The 18,628-nt window shown below is 40.6% G+C and overlaps 1 protein-coding gene across 1 annotated transcript in view; it reads right to left on the minus strand.

Moving 5' to 3' along the window:
* Positions 1-18,628, minus strand: part of SNRNP40 (small nuclear ribonucleoprotein U5 subunit 40) — a 34,418-nt gene that overhangs the window by 7,256 nt on the left and 8,534 nt on the right. The window contains 2 exon segments of the mRNA XM_002923971.4: positions 1,225-1,345; positions 7,237-7,359. Coding sequence (XP_002924017.3) covers positions 1,225-1,345; positions 7,237-7,359 — 244 coding nt within the window.

Consider the following 18,628-nt stretch of genomic DNA (forward strand, 5'->3'; position numbering starts at 1 on the left):
TAGCTCTGTTGCAGGTATGGGTGGTATCAGGTAAAAAGTGAGGTTGTGTTTTGGTCTCCTCTGTAAAATGAGAATACTACTTGTTCTTTTTCTTTCTTACAAGAATACGTTAAGGATCAAATGAGACGATACATGTGATAGGGCTCTAAAAGAGTGGAGGCAATAGACAAAAATAAGGATTTTGTAATTTTATTATACAGCCATAACAAAAAATTCTTATTATTTTAATAACCATTTAGGGAACCTCATCTTTCCTTACTGTGAACAATGCTAGAATTAGTCAATGGTAAATACATCAAAATCAGGATATAAACATGCCTGGTAAGCAGTGGCTATAGCTGTTGTTAGTAAGTGCTATATCAATAGTGGAATTCAAGTGATGTCATTTTAACTGAGTGTAATAAACGTAACAGTCCTAGGATTCAGATAGGCAGAGAAACTGAAGATAGGTGTGAAAGTGCTATGGAGCTGAGAATACAGTCAGAAAGTAAGGGTGCTCATTCATTCAAGAACTACTTATTCGGCACCTGCTGAGTGCTGGGCGCGGTCTTCATTACAAAATGTCAGTGAAAGCATTTCAGTTTCTGACAAGCCTATGAACTTGTACATCAGAGGGGGGGCATCTCTAAGCTCTCCCAATACTAAGCATATAATCTACCCTTCTTTTTGTTATAGTAAACCCATCCTCCCATGGGGCAACTCAAAAACAAGCAGAGAAGAGTCTGTTTGTGTGAATGCAGAATGTTGCAATGTTTTATGGGGCACTTCCCATCCCACCAGTGCTTTGGAGCGGGGAGGACACACTGGCAGAAAGAGTGCAACTATACCAACGGCTCTACTGGTCATTCGAGTCTGGTGCTCTCTACAGTGCTCGAGAACTGCTTTGGATGGATCTCAACAAACTAATAATCACCAAGAATTTCTAGTACACTGCCTGGCTCCACAGCATACCAGAGCTGAAATAGGTCTTAAACGCTATATGCAAAGTTGCCTGGGGATTAGATGGCATATCTGGGACTAGAATCCTGGCTTCTTGACAATATCTTCTAAAGCTTTTTCTATTACAATGTGTTCTCCCAACTGCCCTGGCAGAAAACTGCGAACCACCCTGACTCTTTCCTTGGATCCACATCTATCTCAGTACACACTTCTAGCACCCAATGCCCACTTTCCTTGCAGTCCACAGTGTCTGGGCCCTTGGAGAGCTTTCCTTTCCATAGTTACCTGTATTGTCCATTGCATTGGACAAGAGATAAGAGCCTTCAGAACTTAAACTCAGGCCAGTCACTGAATCTGCATGGCCTCTCATGGTGTAGGTTAGCTTGTTTTGGCGCAAGTCCCAGACCTACAAAAACAAAAAGGTGCCCCCAGAAATCAAATTGAGAACAGCAAAGAAACATAGTTACTAAAGAGTCAACTGCCTGGAGAAACCGGTATCCCTTCTCAATCTAGCTGTGGGCCCAGTATTTAGCACAAAACAGAGGATTTCTATCACGAGGAAAAAGACTCGTCTTTTTTTAAAAATTTTTTTGAGAGAGACAGCATGAGTGGGGGTGAGGGAAAGGGAAAGAGAATCTTTTTCTTTTTTTTTTAAGATTTTATTTATTTGACTGAGAGAGCGAGAGACAGAGCACAAGCAGGGGGCGTGGCAGGCAGAGGGGAGAGGGAGAAGCAGGCTCCCCACTGAGCAGGGAGCCCCAAGCGGGACTCCATCCTGAGCCGAAGGCAGATGCTCAACCAACTGAGCCACCCAGGTGTCCCGGAAAGAGAGAATCTTAAGCAGGCTCCATACCCAGTGCAGAACTGGAGCCTGATGTGGGGCTCAATCTTACGACCCTGAGATCACAATCTGAGCCGAAATCAAGAGTCGGATACTTAACCGAGCCATCCAGTTGCCCCTCTTATCTTTCCAAAAAGGGAGTCAAACTTACTATGTCTGACTAAAGGGCTATAAACTTATATAACCTTTATGTATGTGTATACATATATATGAAACTTATATAGTTTATATATATAACTGCATATAAATTATATATAATATAAACGTATTTATTATACATAATATATAACATATTTATATATAATTTATAAATTATATATAATTTATAAATTATATATAATTTATAAATTATATATAATTTATATATAATAATATATATATATAACAAAGTTTAACAAAAATTAAGAATTTGCAGGGGTTATTTTTAAATCACAACAAAATGTATTAGGAATTAAAAAACTAAGTAGCATTTAAAATGCTTAAACTGGGGTGCCTGGGTGGCTCAGTTGTTAAGGGTCTGCCTTCGGCTCAGGGCGTGATCCCAGGGTCTTGGGATCGAGCCCCACACCGGTTCCTCCGCTGAGAGCCTGCTTCTTCCTCTCCCACTCCCCCTGCCTGTGTTCGCTCTCTTGCTGGCTATCTCTCTCTCTGTCAAATAAATAAATAAAATATTTAAAAAAATAAAAAAAAATAAAATGCTTAAACTATGATTCTTAGCAATTATAACTAAACTATTAGAACTACAGAAAAACAAGTGAACACATGATTTGAAAAGGGCAATACGATTACACGTAAATATATATAACAAGATAATACACAGAAATACAGATGCTTAAAATTTGCTGCCTGTTTAAGTAAGGCACTTCTCTTATCTTGAAATGAGTTTGGTGTTGTATGTCAAAGCAATACATAAGGCAGACAACTCCACTTTCCCGGTCAATAACGCACTCATGTGTGGAACCCAACACACTTTATATACAATCATTTTTGTGTCAGGATGTTTGCTGCCTCAATAATCAGGAAAGCCTGAAATGGCTGTTTTTTGTTCAAGCTATTGTTCCTCCTCTTCAGAGAAGGCATTGTTGAAGTCTTAAGCTTTTTTCAGAGAGGATGCAATGTGCCATCCCTTATAGCACTTTCAGACCTTCCTTCTTGAGGCCTGCACACATTGTTTGCTCACGGCCGATGTGTATCTGGGATTTGTGGCAGAAAGAACTGATTTAAGCAAAATATTTTGTAAGTGCCCAAATCAGTTGTTCAGTGAATGTTTGGGCATCTGATTAATGGGCATCAACACCATGAGTTTACATGCTAGACACAGTATAGCAGAGTAGAAAGTTTTCCCAAGTTTTTGGAGTACGTGTACATTCTAAAAAAAAAAAAAAAAAAAAAAATTCTGAGGCGTCTGGGTGGCTCAGTCAGTTGAGCCCTCGGTTTAGGTCATGATCTCAGGGTCCTGGGATTGAGCCCTGATCTTTGCTCTCTCTGCTCAGCAGGGAGTCTGCTTCTCCCTCTCACTATGCTCTCGCTTGCTCTCTCTCAAATGAACAAATAAAATCTTTAAAATAAAAAAAAAGTTCCTGAAAACAAAGCACTGACAGAAAAATTTGAATATTTGTAGACAGAACAGACTTTTTATTTATTTATTTACTTATTTATTTTTTTTGAGAGAGAGAGTACACACACACAGGCTTGGGGGAAGGGTGGGGTTAGGTAAGCAGATTCCCCACTAAACAGGGAGACCGACATGGGGCTCAATCCCAGGACCCCAGGATCATGACCACAGCTGAAGGCAGACGCTTAACTGACTGAGCCACCCAGGCGTTCCACATGTGACTCTTGACCTAGGGGTCATGAGTTTGAGCCTCACATCGTGTGCAGAGATTACAAAAAGATAAATAAACTTAAAAAAAGAAAAAAGAAAAAAGAAAAAAACAACATATAGGTAAGTAGGAACTAATTCACCAAATTATGCAAAACTAGAATCTGGGAACTTTTCAAAGAAATATGAAGGTTATTCATTCACTCATTTTCTTTCTTTCTTTCTTTCTTTCTTCTTTCTTTTTTTTTTTTTTTTTTAAGATTTTATTTATTTATTCGACAGAGATAGAGACAGCCAGCGAGAGAGGGAACACAAGCAGGGGGAGTGGGAGAGGAAGAAGCAGGCTCACAGTGGAAGAGCCTGATGTGGGTCGATCCCACAACGCCGGGATCATGCCCTGAGCCGAAGGCAGACGCTCAACCGCTGTGCCACCCAGGCGCCCCTCATTCACTCATTTTCTAAGTAGGCTCCACACCCAAAATGGAGTCCAATGTGGGGCTTGGACTCATGACCCTAAGATCAAGACCTCAGTTGAGATCAGAATTCAGATGCTCAAGTGACTGAGCCACCCAGATAGCCCTGAAGGACGTCCTTTTAGAAAAAAGCTAGTGATATATGTAATTACTGCACTTACAAAACTTTATTTACACATTCTCTATATGTGAGACAAATTCGGCCTTCAGAACAAAGCTGAGATTAGCTATCTGCAGAAACTGTCTACCCTGAGAGAAGGTGTAACATACAGTGTGTGTCTAAGAGGACATGAAAAACCTTCAAGTCCTGAAAAGGGATCGGGTACCCCTTAAGGACTATAGCATAATTAAATATATCTGTTTAAAGAAGACCCAGGAACAGTCTAGGATAAAGAATGTGCAATAAGGCATACTATGTCATAAGAAGGCCTTCCTAGCACAAGAGTATTATTCTTTTTTTTTTTTTTTAAGATTTTATTTATTTATTTGACAGAGATAGAGACAGCCAGCGAGAGAGGGAACACAAGCAGGGGGAGTGGGAGAGGAAGAAGCAGGCTCACAGGGGAAGAGCCTGATGTGGGGCTCGATCCCACAACACCGGGATCACGCCCTGAGCCGAAGGCAGACGCTTAACCGCTGTGCCACCCAGGCGCCCCACAAGAGTATTATTCTTAAGCTAGTCTATCCCCATAGTGGAGATGAGGGCATCAAATTCTCAGACCTTAAATAAAAGAAGCCAGTCTCAAAAGGTTACATACTGTATGATTCCATTTGTATGATATTTAGAAAAAGGAACTATAGGACAAAGAACAGATCAATGGTTGGAATGAGTTAGGAACAGAAAGAGGGTTTGACATAGGTGAACATTAGAAAATTTTGGGGGTGAGGGAAATTGTTCTGTACCTTGTTTGTGGCAGCCACACAAATCTATGCGAGCATAAACATTCATAGAACTGTATACTAAACAAACTTATTTTGCCATATGTAAACTTTAATAATTTTATTATTTTTTTTAATGGGAATTTTTTTTTCTTTATGTAAGCTCTATGCCCAATGTGGGGGTGCTTGAACTCATGATTCCCAGATCAAGAGTCACATGCTCCACCAACTGAGCCAGCCAGGCACCCCTAATAATAATTTTAAAAAGTATGAAAATTATAATAGCTTAATGACACTAACCTACTGTCATGTGTATAAGATGCCCTCTAGTGATTCTAAAGCTAATGGGCTCCTAAACTTCTCTCTGGGAAATAACTGCATTAGCTATTAAGATGATCTAATTAAGTTCCCATGCCCGATTCCACATTCTCCACACAGTTATAAGGTAGAAAAGGGATGAGAAGTTAAATTTTGGAAGTGGTCAATTTTCAAGTATTATGGGACATCCAAGTGGGGGAATGCTGAGAGGCTGGTTGTACACAGGGGTCTGGGGCTGAAGATCTGCGCTGGAGACAGTCAGCATAGAGATGACAAAGTCATGAAATTAGATGAGAAGTATCCAGGGAAAAGGTATATATGAGAAGAGAACCTAGAAAGGACTTTGGGAAATGATGACATTTAAAGTATATATAAAGAGAATGACTTGCAGAGGTATTTGAGAATGATATGCCAGAGGGGTAGGAGAATATGTTGTCACAACTATTTAGAAGAAAAGACAAGACTAAAAGGATCTCCTGAATTTAGGAACAGAGAGGGGGATCACTGGTGACCTTAAAGAGAAGGGTGTCAATGAAACAATGGAGGCAGAAGCCAGACTGCTGAGTGATCAGGAGACATGGAGTGGAGGAATGAAATGGGGTGAGGAACTGAAGACAGTGAGTGCAGAACAATCATCAGGAGGCTTTTCTCATAAGTATTAAGAGCAGGACTCTGAAACCAGAGTCTGGGTTTTGCTGGGTTTCTCTTAATTTAGTTTCTTCATCTGTAAAATGGCATTAATAGCATTTATTTCATAGGGTGCTGTGAAGCTTAAACGAGTAAGAGAAAGCTCAAAGAACAATGCCTGACACTGACAGAAAGTGTCCGATGGTAATGATAACATTATTATGGTCATCACCACAAAAGAAGTCTAGCTGTGAAGGGGAAGACAGAAAGGGCAACAACAACAGGAAGTGAAATGAAAGGAAGACTCCCCCACCCCAACGCCAAGACCTGAGCACAATGGAGCGCGGATGAGAAGACAGCAGAAGAGCAGGCTGAAAACAGAGGATCTGGGAAACCAGAGGGCACGAGGGCCCAGCCAGGAAAAGGAGTTGAAATCCTTCCAATGAAGGGACTACCTTTAGACAAAAGTAAGGACATTTCATCCACAGTAGCAGCGAAGGAGGCAGGGAGGGAAGGGCCCACAGCACGATTTTTAGGTAGGGACAACAGGAAGCTGAGTATTTACCCACCAGTTCTCACTCTAAAGGTAAAACAGAAAGTAAGGACATCTTTGAAACACTTAAGGAAGCCAAGATGTAAAGACAGACACAAATTATATAGCCCCCCAAAACACTTCCCATCCACTGTCATTTGCTATGTCCAGAAACTCTGCTATTGCTCTAATGCATTAAGTTCATTTAATCCCCACTACGACCCCAGGAGGTAAACATTATTGTGGTTATTAAGAGGTTAAAAGAAGTTAAAGAACTTGCTTGTAGTCCTAAGAAACTAGAAAATGACAGGACTGGGATTAGAATCCAAGTCAATTAGTCAAAAGCGTGAGCTATACTGTGCTGCTGCGTGGATCGCCGCCACTCTCACAACATCGCCGCCTTCCCTGTCTTGGCTGTGGTCCCTCCAAAACTTCCTTTCCGCAGCCTCAAAGAGAAAGACACACTGAGAGGTCAGAGTTGATTCAACGCTATCTCAGCAGGCCAACAGAGTGAGGGGATAAAGGTTGCAAATGTCTTGAGGTAGGGAACGCACTCTTCATGTTCACAGACTCCACACACGGGGCCTCACAGGAACTGTCTGGTCCCTGATGGCATTTACAGGAGCTGGAATGCAACCCTTGCCTTAGAAGTCAATGAGGACAGGACAGAAAGAAACAAGATTTAAGTCACTATCTTCCTTGTAGTTGCTATGAAGTGCAAAGCTATCGCAATCTCAGAAGTCTGAAAAGACTACCTCTGCGGGTGGAGACAGGTGAAGGGAGGTGTAACACAAGTCGAACATACCTTGATATCGTTGTCTATTCCACCAGAAATAATCTGATCACTTGTATCATTGAAGGTCACAGCTAACACCTGGTAGGTGTTCTGAAATGTCTGGATGGCTGCTTTCTTCCGGATGTCCCATAGCTGAAGCAGAGGAATAAGAGGGTCTACAGTCAAACATCATTGTTAAGAAGTAATTGCATAGTACGTCCTGAAGTCTAAGGACTTTGTGCAGGTAAATACATTTTTAACAGGGATTCCGTTCAGAAACTTGTCTGAATATTCTAGGAACATGGTGAGAAGTGACTGTAATTTTGCCAATGTATCTGAAAGTTGGGAGAACAAAATACTTTGTCATGTTTTCAGATCCCTTTGTTAAAGTACGAATAATCATAGTTCATCAACATGCCCTTAGAATGGAAATCCTCTACTTGCTTAGTTCACATGCTCTTTGCCCAGCAAGGATGTTAGACCAGTGTTTTCAAACTGTAGATCCTAGCTCATTAATGGGCCATGGCTTACATTAAAAAATATACAGAGAGGTTACATCAGCGAAAATGGCAGAGTAGGGAATGCTGAAAAGTTGTCCCTCTACGAAAGCAGAGAATTATGTGGCAAAAAAAACTGGCAGAATCAACTTTATCAGAACTCTAGAAACTAATCAAAAGTTTGTAACAACCAGGCGAATGCTTACTGAGGAAAAAAAACCCTCCTGAGTCTTAGTTAAGAGAGTTTTGTAACGTTTTAACTTAAACTGTCTCCATCCCCTACTCAGCAAGAGCTTTGAAGACAATGGCCCACATTAGGTTCCTAGTACCAGAGGAAGCATTCTCAAAGAACTGTGATTGTTTTTAACTGTCTGGTGGCTCCCTGAAGGATGAACTTAAAGGGTCTGACTTTATTTTGCCTAACCTGAAACTCTGCCAGGGCAGAGGCATTTGTCTAAAACATTTAAAGGCAAATAAATGATTAGCCTCTGCTGTCTGGGGCCAGGGATGACAGCTGGGGCAAACCACAGACAAACCAAAAAGCTTGGGAGGAAAGCTGGGGAATGACACAATTTGTAGAAAAAGGCCTTTGAAAAGCTGACATATTTCTAGGCCCCTAGAAGGCCATTTGCATGCCCGTGTCTGCCACATGCTTGGAAAAGACCTGAGAAGGCCCTAAGCTCTCCTCTCACTGACCTGCACGGGCTCTGCACAAAGTTGTAAACTGCTTGGTAAAGACAGACCCAACACACACACACACACACACACACACACACACACACACAGAATCTGCAAAGACTGGGGAGAGGCTTTTTATTCACAAGTGATTAAGAAAATCTCTGCCAAATCATTAGTGAGCCATCAAGCTAATGAAATAGATATTTCAGAGGCTACACATGGCAAATAATACAGACTTTACAAAATCAGTTCAGAAAATTCACTTAATAGGGGCGCCTGGGTGGCTCAGTTGGTTGCATAACCCACTCCAGGTTTCAGCTTGGGTCATGATCTCAGGGTCCTGGGATTGTCAGACTCTGCGCTCAGCAGGGAGTCTGCTTAAGATTTTCTCTCTGCCTCTCTCCCTGCTCATGCTTTCTCTCTCCTCTGAGAATAAATAAATCTTTTTTTTCCCTAAAGGTTTTATTTATTTGACAGAGAGACAGCCAGCGAGAGAGGGAACACAAGCAGGGAAAGTGGGAGAGGAAGAAGCAGGCTCCCAGCAGGGTGCCTGATGTGGGGCGTGATCCCAGGGTCCTGGACTGAGCCCCCCAGGCGCCTCGCGAATAAATAAATCTTAAAAAAAAAAAAAAAAAGAAAAGAAAGAAAATTCACTAAACAAACAGCTACAACAAGCAACAACAACAAACGCTTGGAGAGAATCTAATTTCCAGAGTTACCACATTATAATATTCAAATGTCCAATTTTTAACAAGAAATTATGAGGCACGAAAAGGAGCAATAAAGTATGGCCCAGGGGTGCCTGGGTGGCTCAGTCGTTAAGTGTCTGCCTTCAGCTCAGGGCGTGATCCCAGCCCCGCAACCGGCTCCTCCGCTGGGAAGCCAGCTTTGTCCTTTCCCACGCCCCCTGCTGTGTTCCCTCTCTCGTTGGCTATCTTTCTCTCTGTCAAATCAATAAATAAAATCTTAAAAAAAAAAAAAAGAAAAAAGAAAAGCAGACTAAAAAAAAAAAAAGTATGGCCCATACAGAAGAAAAAAGAAGTTAAGTCTTTTTAAAAAATGATGATGGGAAAACTGGATAACCATACCCAAAATAATGAAGGCAGAAGTTTATCTCATACCATATGGAAAAATGTACTCCATATGGATTAAAGACCTAACTGTAAAAGTCAAAATATGAAATTCTTAGAAGAAAACACAGGGGTAAATCTTCATGGCCTTTGATTTGGCAATGAATTACTAGATATGACACCAAAAGCACAAGTGACACAAAAACCCATAGTTCAACAACAACGTTGGGAATAGCCCAAGAAATGGGCAAAGGCCCTGAATAAACATTTCTTTTCAGGTGGTATATGCATGAGAAAAGATGCTCAGCATTATAAATCATTTGGGAAATGCAAATCAAAACAATGATTAGAGATTGCTTCACACTCACTAGGATGGTTATAATTAACAAAAAAACGAAAAACAAAAACAAAAAAAGAACCACAGAAACTAAGGACTGACGGTGAGGAAAAATTGGAGCCCTCAAGCATCACTGGTGGGAACATAAAATGATGTGGCTGCTGTGGAAAAGCCTGGATGTTCCCCAAAAAGTTAAAGTATAATTACCATATGACCTGGCAACCCTGCTCCCAAGAGAAATGAAACAAAAACCTGTGCACCCATCTTTGCAGCAGTGTTAAAAAGGAATGAAGTATTAATACATGTTACAACGGATGAAGCCTGAAAACATAAAGCGGAGTGAAAGAAACTGAACACAAAAAGGCCACTTATTATTATATGATTCTATTTATATGAAATGTCCAGAAGAGGCAAGTACATAAAGACAGAAAGGAGATTAGTGGTTGCCAGGTGCTGGAAGGTAGGGAAAAAGTACTGACTGCTAAATGGGTATGGGGTTCTTTTTTGCCCTCCTTACCTTTGTCAGTTCCCATCTCCCTACAATGGACTGCTCCCATCCTTTTCTAATTTTTATGGGGGGTTTTGGTCTTGGATCATGGTGATGAGCACACACATTGTGGATGTACTAAAAGCCACTGAACCGTACACCTTTTAAAATGGTTAAAATGGTAAATTTAACGTTATGTGAATTTTACACCAATTAAAAAATATATAGAAGAAAATGTCCCATATAAAAAGGGCTGGTTCATAAACACAGATGTACTGAGGGGAGGATATTCTGGGTCATAGTATAAAATGTATTGCTTAATGCAAATTGTGATTTAAAAAATGTTTAAAAGTTACTACATTTAGGCCATCTAGTGTAATCCCAACTTTCATGGATGAACAAACTAAAGCACAAAGAAGGAACTAACTTGATGAAAAACACCCAGCAGGTCAACAGCAAAACAAGGACTAGAATTCAGTACTATCCGATTCCATTATATTCATGTTGAATTTACTAAAATGTGTGTTAATTTCTTATAATTACTAAATATATGCTTGTTTTAAAAAGTTAACATTTATTTCCAATGGGTGTTTGATTTATTAACGATAAAAGATAAAGATTAGCTACAATTCTAGAACCCTATACTCTAAACAACTAGGCTCTATTTTTTTTTTAAATAAACTTATATAACATGGATCTACATTTTTTAAAAATATTTTTTTAAGTTTCTTTATTTTTAGTAATCTCTACACCCAACATGGGGCTCGAATTCATAACCCCAAGATCAAGAGTTGCATGCTCTTCCGATTGAGCCAGCCAGGTGCCCCTAAAAGATTCTATTTTTAAGTAATCTCTATACCCAATGTGGGGCTTGAATTTACAATTCTGAGATCAGGAGTTGCACGCTCCACTGACTGAGCCATTCAGGCACCCTCGAGTCAAATATTTTAGAATATTAGTTCCAGACAACCATCATTTTTAAAGATTATTTTACTTTGAAATACAAAAATGTTAGAAGTAAAAGAGAACATTTTTGCTGCCTGAATCATCTGAGAATTGCTGACCTAATGCTTTATCACTCCTAAACACTTGAGTGTGTTTGTCTTATAAAGATAAAAATAATAGAGGGGCGCCTGGGTGGCACAGCGGTTAAGCGTCTGCCTTCGGCTTAGGGCGTGATCCCGGCGTTATGGGATCGAGCCCCACATCAGGCTCCTCTGCTATGAGCCTGCTTCTTCCTCTCCCACTCCCCCTGCTTGTGTTCCCTCTCTCGCTGGCTGTCTCTATCTCTGTCAAATAAATAAATAGAATCTTTAAAAAAAAAAAAAAGATAAAAATAATAGGGGCGCTTGGGTGGCTCAGTTGGTTAATCGTCTGCCCCCGGCTCGGGTCATGATCTTGGGGTCCTGGGATCGAGCCCCGCGTCTTGCTCCCTGCTCAGTGGGGTCTGCTTCTCCTTCTCCCTCTGCTGTTCCACCTTTCCCCGCTCATGCTCTCTCTCTCAAATAAGTAAATAAAATCTTAAAAAGTATCTATATAATACAAAGAATATATGTACATATATAAAGTCCTATATAATCTTAACCGATCAGAATGAAAAAATTAACACCAACACATTACCACCGTCCAATCCTCAGATCTCATTCAAGTTTCACCACTTGTCCCAGTACGTCTTTTATTGCAAAGAGATTCAGTTCAGAATCATGTGTTGAATTTACAGGTCATGTTTCTTTAGTCTCCTTCAGCCTGGAAGAGTGTCTCAGACTTTTCTTGACCTTGACGCTTCTCTAAATTACAGGACAGTTATTTTGTAGAATGTCCCTTAGTCTGGGTTTGTCTGATGTTTCCTCATGATTAGATTCAAGTTATGCCTTTCTGGCAGGGATCTCACTGCAGTGATGCTGCATTTTCATTGTATTTTATTGAGTGGCTCACGATTTTGATTTGTCCCATCATGGATAATGTTCAGTTTGATCATTTGATAGAGATGTTCTTTTGACAAGCATTCTTGCACAAGATGTTCCAAGTTCATCTTGTACTTTCCCTGCCCAGTCCTGAAATAAGGAGTCCTGGTTTCCTTAGTGGAAAATGGTGTTTAAAGACCAAGATGTGCACAGATGTGCTCATTACTATCGGGGTATTATTCTTAAACCCTCTCAGTGGACAGTTGCCAATTATGCACACATGGGCACACACACATCTGTGAACATATTCACACTGAACAATATTCACACTGATACTTTCAGTTCAATGCCAATAACGCAAGATGCATTTTAGTTCTCTCTCCTGTATTGATAAACCTTTCTCTGACAATGAGAAATCTGCCTCCCGTTATACTTATTATACTTACCTGATCAAGCTTCCTGTATGTAATCAATCTCCAACAACCTTTTCTACTCTTCTCCTGCATGGATGTTTTCCTTTCTCTGTTTGAACTGTGACTCCCATTCCCTATGTGGATCCCCACCTCACCCCACTTGGGTTATCCCTTTGTATGAATGCCCCCTTCACTCTGCTCTGGCTCTAATATCCCCCTCCAGGCTGCCTTTCCTCAGGAATGCTATCCTTAGCCTCAGACTCCCTACCTAAACTGCTCCCACCCCGCGTGCACGCTCTCAGCTCAAGCTCTGACACTCATACTTTCTCCCCCACCAACATGTAGATGACCCTTTTACCCTGCTATGGCACTGACTCTTGACGTTGGGCTGCTCTCTCCTCCAATTCCCCACACTGGGCTACCTACTCTGTTTCATGTGGATCCCATCCTTACTCATCAGTCCCCATCTCCCTACGATGAAGCAGTTCATTGGGCCCTGGCACTCCACTCTGGGCCACAATGGCCCACCGTCACCTCTAACCGAAACACCTTCCCGGCTTTGGTCTATGTAATGGCACCAGGACAAAACTGTTTATAAAAGGGAACAATTTATATTCATACACACACACACATACACACACACACACGTTTACATATGTAAAAAATATAATTAAACGCTGTAAACATATAGATAATATAAAACATTATTTCCTTTAAAAAAAAGTCTTTTTAAAGATTTTATTTATTTATTTGAGAGACACAGAGAGAGAAAGCACGTGTGCACAAGCACGAGCAGGGGGCAGGGCAGAGGGAGAGGGAGAAGCAGGCTCCCCCCTAAGCAGGGAGCCTGACATGGTGCTTGATCCCAGGACCCCGGGATCATGACCTGAGCTGAAGGCAGACACTTAATTGACTGAGCTACCCAGGTACCCCTAAAAAATGATTTCCTAATTGCTTTATTAGAAAGAATGAATTGCTAAAAACAGTTTGAAAACTAATAGTATGGAGAATGCTCAGGATGCCACTTCTAGACTGAAAATGCAAGAACTACTAAAAGCTTCATTTTCTGTTGAGAATTCTGATGAGTAAAATGCAACACGATGTTTTCCCCCTTAGATAAGCAGAGGTTATTAAATTCCTACACTTACAAACCTAGAACAGGAAACAATTAACAAAGCATTCCAACGTGGCAAGTAACTAAAAGGCAAATATAAAAGGCTGTTCAACAAAGAATTAATTATAAATAATATGTTAAAATTAAGAATAATGAACTGGTTAAAAAGCAGTCACCTTTAGGTGATGTGACATACTGCACATTAAAATAAATATTACCTTCAGTAATAAAATATTTATTTCAAATCATGTTTAATTAAGGGAGAAGAGAAGCAAGAAACTGAAAGAAGGATAGAAAAGAGACATACAGTGGCGCCTGGGTGGCTCAATTGGTTGAGCATCCGACTCTTGATTTCAGCTCAGGTTATGATCTCAGGGTGGTAAGATTCAGCCGCATGTAGGGCCCCGCCCTCAGCAGGGAGTCTGCTTCTCTCCTTCTCCCTCTCCCCCTGCCCCCCCTACCCTGTGAGCATGTGCATGCTCTCTCTCTCAAATAAAAACAATAAAACCCCAAAAAACAGACAGACGTTCACAATGGAGAGTAGCCAAAAAAAGAAAAGCCAAGTAAAGACAGAAAGATAAACATGAAGAAGGAGATGAAGAAGAAAAGATGAAATGAAAGAAAGTCAGAGGAAAGGTAAAGGCAGGAAAGCTGGAAATAAACATGAGTAAGTTCCTAGATGTTTATTATAGCAGGCCCTTGATGAATGTAAGCAAAATTCTTTAGGGTATTATCATTTCTTACTGCCTTTTGAAAGGCCAATGAGCAAATTAGTTACTGTTAAGACTCTCCAACTATGGCACATGTAGGTTAAGAGCTCTGAGCTCTGGAACCATTCCTAAGCTGCAGACTCTCATCCTAGCCAAACATCAAGGGGCCCCAACTGACTGGGTTTATTATAAAAATGATTTAGTAGGAAAAAATATGATTTAGTAGGAAAATATGCCAAAGCAGATGATTCAGTATGTCAGTGTCACCACCTTTAACAATGAAAAGAAAACAAATTCATTTAAAAAAGCAACAATCACAGCTTTAGTGTGGTTTCTCAGATATAATACTTTGAGGTCCTTCCTGGTTTAATCATTAAAAGACTACCCAGAGGGGCACCTGGGTGGTTCAATCGGTTAAGCATCTACCTTTGGCTCAGGTCATGATCCCAGGGTCCTGGGATCAAGCCCTGCGTCAGGATCCTTGCTCAGCAGGGAGCCTGTTTCTCCCTCTCCCTGCTGTTCCCCCTGCTTGTGCTTTCTCTCTCTGTCTAATAAATAAATAAAATCTTAAAAAAAAAGACTATCAGAATCCAAAATTAGTGCCAAACAATAAACTGGTTGGTCCTACAAAGTAGTATGTCCTTATATGACCTTGAAATAAAAGTTACTATTTTTAGGCCTCATTTTCCTCATTTGAAAAGGAGGGTGCAATGGTGAGTATAGCATAATGTATAAATTTGCTGAATCACTATGCTGTATACCTGTATCTCATTTAACATGTATCAACCACACTCAAATAAAAATAATGATAAAAAGGTAAAATGAGGACGCTGGATGAGATCAATGGCTTCCAAATTGTCAGACCTGCTACATCAAATCATATGAGGAACAGGTTTAAGAATTCTGGTTCTTAAAAACACAATACCATTTACATTAGCACCCAAAAAAGAGAACTATTTAGGTATAAACTTAACAAAATATGTACAGGACTTATATGAGGAAAACTTCAAAACTCTGATGAATGAAATAAAAAAACCAGATAAATACAGACATATTCCACGATCGTGCATAGGAAGACTCAATATTATTATTCTCAACTTTATAAATTCAATACAATTCCAACCAAAATTCTAGTAAGTGGTTTAATAGAAATCAAAAAATTGATTCTAAAGTTCATATGGAGAGACAAAAGACCCAAGATTGCCAACACAATATTGAAGTGGAAGACCAAAGTTGGAGGACTGATGATACTTGACTTCAAGACACACCATAGGGGCGCCTGGCTGGCTCAGTCTTAAGAGCATGTGACTTGTGATCTCAGGGTTACGTGTTCAAGCCCCAGGTTGGGTGCAGAGATTACTTAAATAAATATAAGTAAATAAAGAAATATTAAAAAAAAAGACTTACTATAAAGCTACAGTAATCAAGACAGATTACTAGACAAGATTACTAGAGAAAGACTCTATCAATGGAAGAGAAGAGAACAGAGAGCCCAGAAACAGACCCCCATAAATACAGTCAACTGATCTTTGACAAAGGAGCAAAGGCAATGGAGCAAATGAGTTTCTTCAACTAATGGCACTGGAACAACTGGACATCCACATGCAAAAAACATGCATCTAGACACAGACCTTGCACCTTTCACAAAATTTCACAAAAATTAACTCAAAATGGATCACATACCTAAATGTAAAGTACAATTTCTAGAAGGTAACAGAAGAAGACACAGATGACCTTGGGTATGGCAATGACTTTTTAGATACAATAACAAAGGCACAATCCATGAAAGAAATAATTGATAAACTGGACTTCATTGAAGTTAAAAACTTCTGCCTATGAAAGACAATGTCAAGAGAATGAGAAGATAAGCCACAAGATAGGGAGAAAATATTTGTGTATCTGATAAGGGATTATTATCCAAAATGTACAAAGAACTCTCAAAACTTAACAGTAAGAAAACAACAGTATTAAAAAATGAGATAAAGGGGCGCCTGGGTGGCTCAGTTGGTTAATCGTCTGCCTTCGGCTTGGGTCGTGATCTCAGGGTCCTGGGATCAAGCCCTACATTGGGCTCCCTGCTTCTCCCTCTCCCTCTGCCTGCCGCTACTCCTGCTTGTGTGCTCTTTCTCTCTTTGTCAAATAAATAAATAAAATATTTTTTAAAATGCGCTAAAAATCTTAACAGACACCTCAGCAAAGAAGATACATAGATGACAAAAAAGCATACGAAGAAATGCTCCATATCATATGTCATCAGGAAAATGTAAAAAAAAATTTTTTTTAAGTGAAAAATTTTTTTTTAAAGATTTTATTTATTTATTTGACAGAGAGAGACAGAGAGCACAAGTAGGCAGAGAGGCAGGCAGGGGGAGAGGGGGAAGCAGGCTCCCTGCTGAGCAGTGAGCCCAACGCAGGGGTCGATCCCAGGACTGAGCCAAAGGCAGACGCTGAACCGACCAAGCCCCCCAGGCACCCCAGGAAAATGTAAATTAAAGGAACAGTGAGGTACCACTACACACCCATTAGGGAACCAAAATCTGAAGCACTGACACCACCATGTGATGATGTGGAGCAACAGGGATTCTCATTCACTGCTGGTGGGAATGCAAAATGGTAGAGCTACTTTGGAAGACAGACTTGCGGTTTCTTTTTTAAGACTTTATTTTAAGTAGGGTCGCCTGGGTGGCTCAGCTGTTAAGCATCTGCCTTCAGCTCGGGTCATGATCCCAGGGTCCTGGGATCGAGCCCTACATCAGGCTCCCTGCTCGGCCTCTTCCTCTGCCTGCCGCTGCCGCTCCCCCTACTTGTGCTTGCGCGCTCTCTGTCAAATAGATAAATAAAATCTTAAAAAAAAAAAAAAAGATTTTATTTTTAAATAATCTCTACAACCAACGTGGGGCTCAAACTTAAAACCCCGAGATCAAGAGCTGCATGCTCCATCAACTGAGCAGTCAGGCACCCAGACTGGTGGTTTCTCAAAAACTAAATTTGCTCTTACCATATGATCTAGCAATTGTGGTCCTCAGTATTTACTTGAGAGGGTTGAAAAACTTAAGTCCGCACAAAACTCCCACATGGATGTTTATAGCAACTTTATTCATAATTGCCAACTCTGGGAAGCAACCGAGATGTCCTTTAGTAGGTGAAGGGATAAATAAACTGCGGTACATCCAGACAATGGAATATTATTTGGTACTAAAAACAAATGAGCTACCAAACCAGGAAAGACGTGGAAGAATCTTTTTTTTTTTTTTTAAGGGGATAGGAATTTATTGAATACACTGTAAGGCAGTGGTGGGCAGGACAGCAGAGGAGAGACTGTCTGCAAGACATGGAAGAATCTTAAAATGCATATTACTCAGTAAAAGAAACAAATCTCAAAAAGGCAAAACTATGGAGACAGTAAAAAGATCAGCAATTGTCAGGGGTGGGAGAGATGAATAGAAGGAGCACAGAGGACTTTATAGGCAGCAAAAATACTCCGTATGATACCACCGTGATGGATACATGTCATTATATGTTTGTCCCAAACCACAGAATGTGTAACACTAAACGTGAATGCTAATATCAACTATGGACTTGGGTGATTATGATGTGTCAGTGTAGGTTTATCAACTGTAAAAAATGTACCACTCTGGTGGGGGTCATGGGGGAGGCTGTGCATAGGTGGGGGCAGTGGGTATATGGGAAATCTCTGCATCTTCCTCTCAATTTTGCTGTGAACCTTAACTGCTCTAAAGAAGACTTAATTTAAAAACAAAAAATCCCATTTTAGACCTATTGAACTAGAATCTGTTTTTGTTTTATGATTTTATTTATTTATTTGTCAAAGACAGAGAGAGAGAGCACAAGCAGGGGGAGCAGCAGGCAGAGGGAGAAGCAGGCTCCCTGCTGAGCAATGAGCCTGATGTGGGATTCGATCCCACGACCCTGGGATCATAACCTGAGCTGAAGGCAGATGCTTAACCGACTGAGTCACCCAGGCATCCCAAGAATCTGGGTATTCTTTTTTTTTTTTTTTTTTAAGATTTTTTAAATTTATTTCACAGAGAGAGAGACAGCCAGCGAGAGAGGGAACACAAGCAGGGGGGAGTGGGAGAGGAAGAAGCAGGCTCATAGCAGAGGAGCCTGATGTGGGGCTCGATCCCATAACGCCGGGATCACGCCCTGAGCCGAAGGCAGACGCTTAACCGATGTGCCACCCAGGCGCCC

Source organism: Ailuropoda melanoleuca, chromosome 2 (genome assembly GCF_002007445.2).
Source record: "Ailuropoda melanoleuca isolate Jingjing chromosome 2, ASM200744v2, whole genome shotgun sequence".
Taxonomy (NCBI): domain Eukaryota; kingdom Metazoa; phylum Chordata; class Mammalia; order Carnivora; family Ursidae; genus Ailuropoda; species Ailuropoda melanoleuca.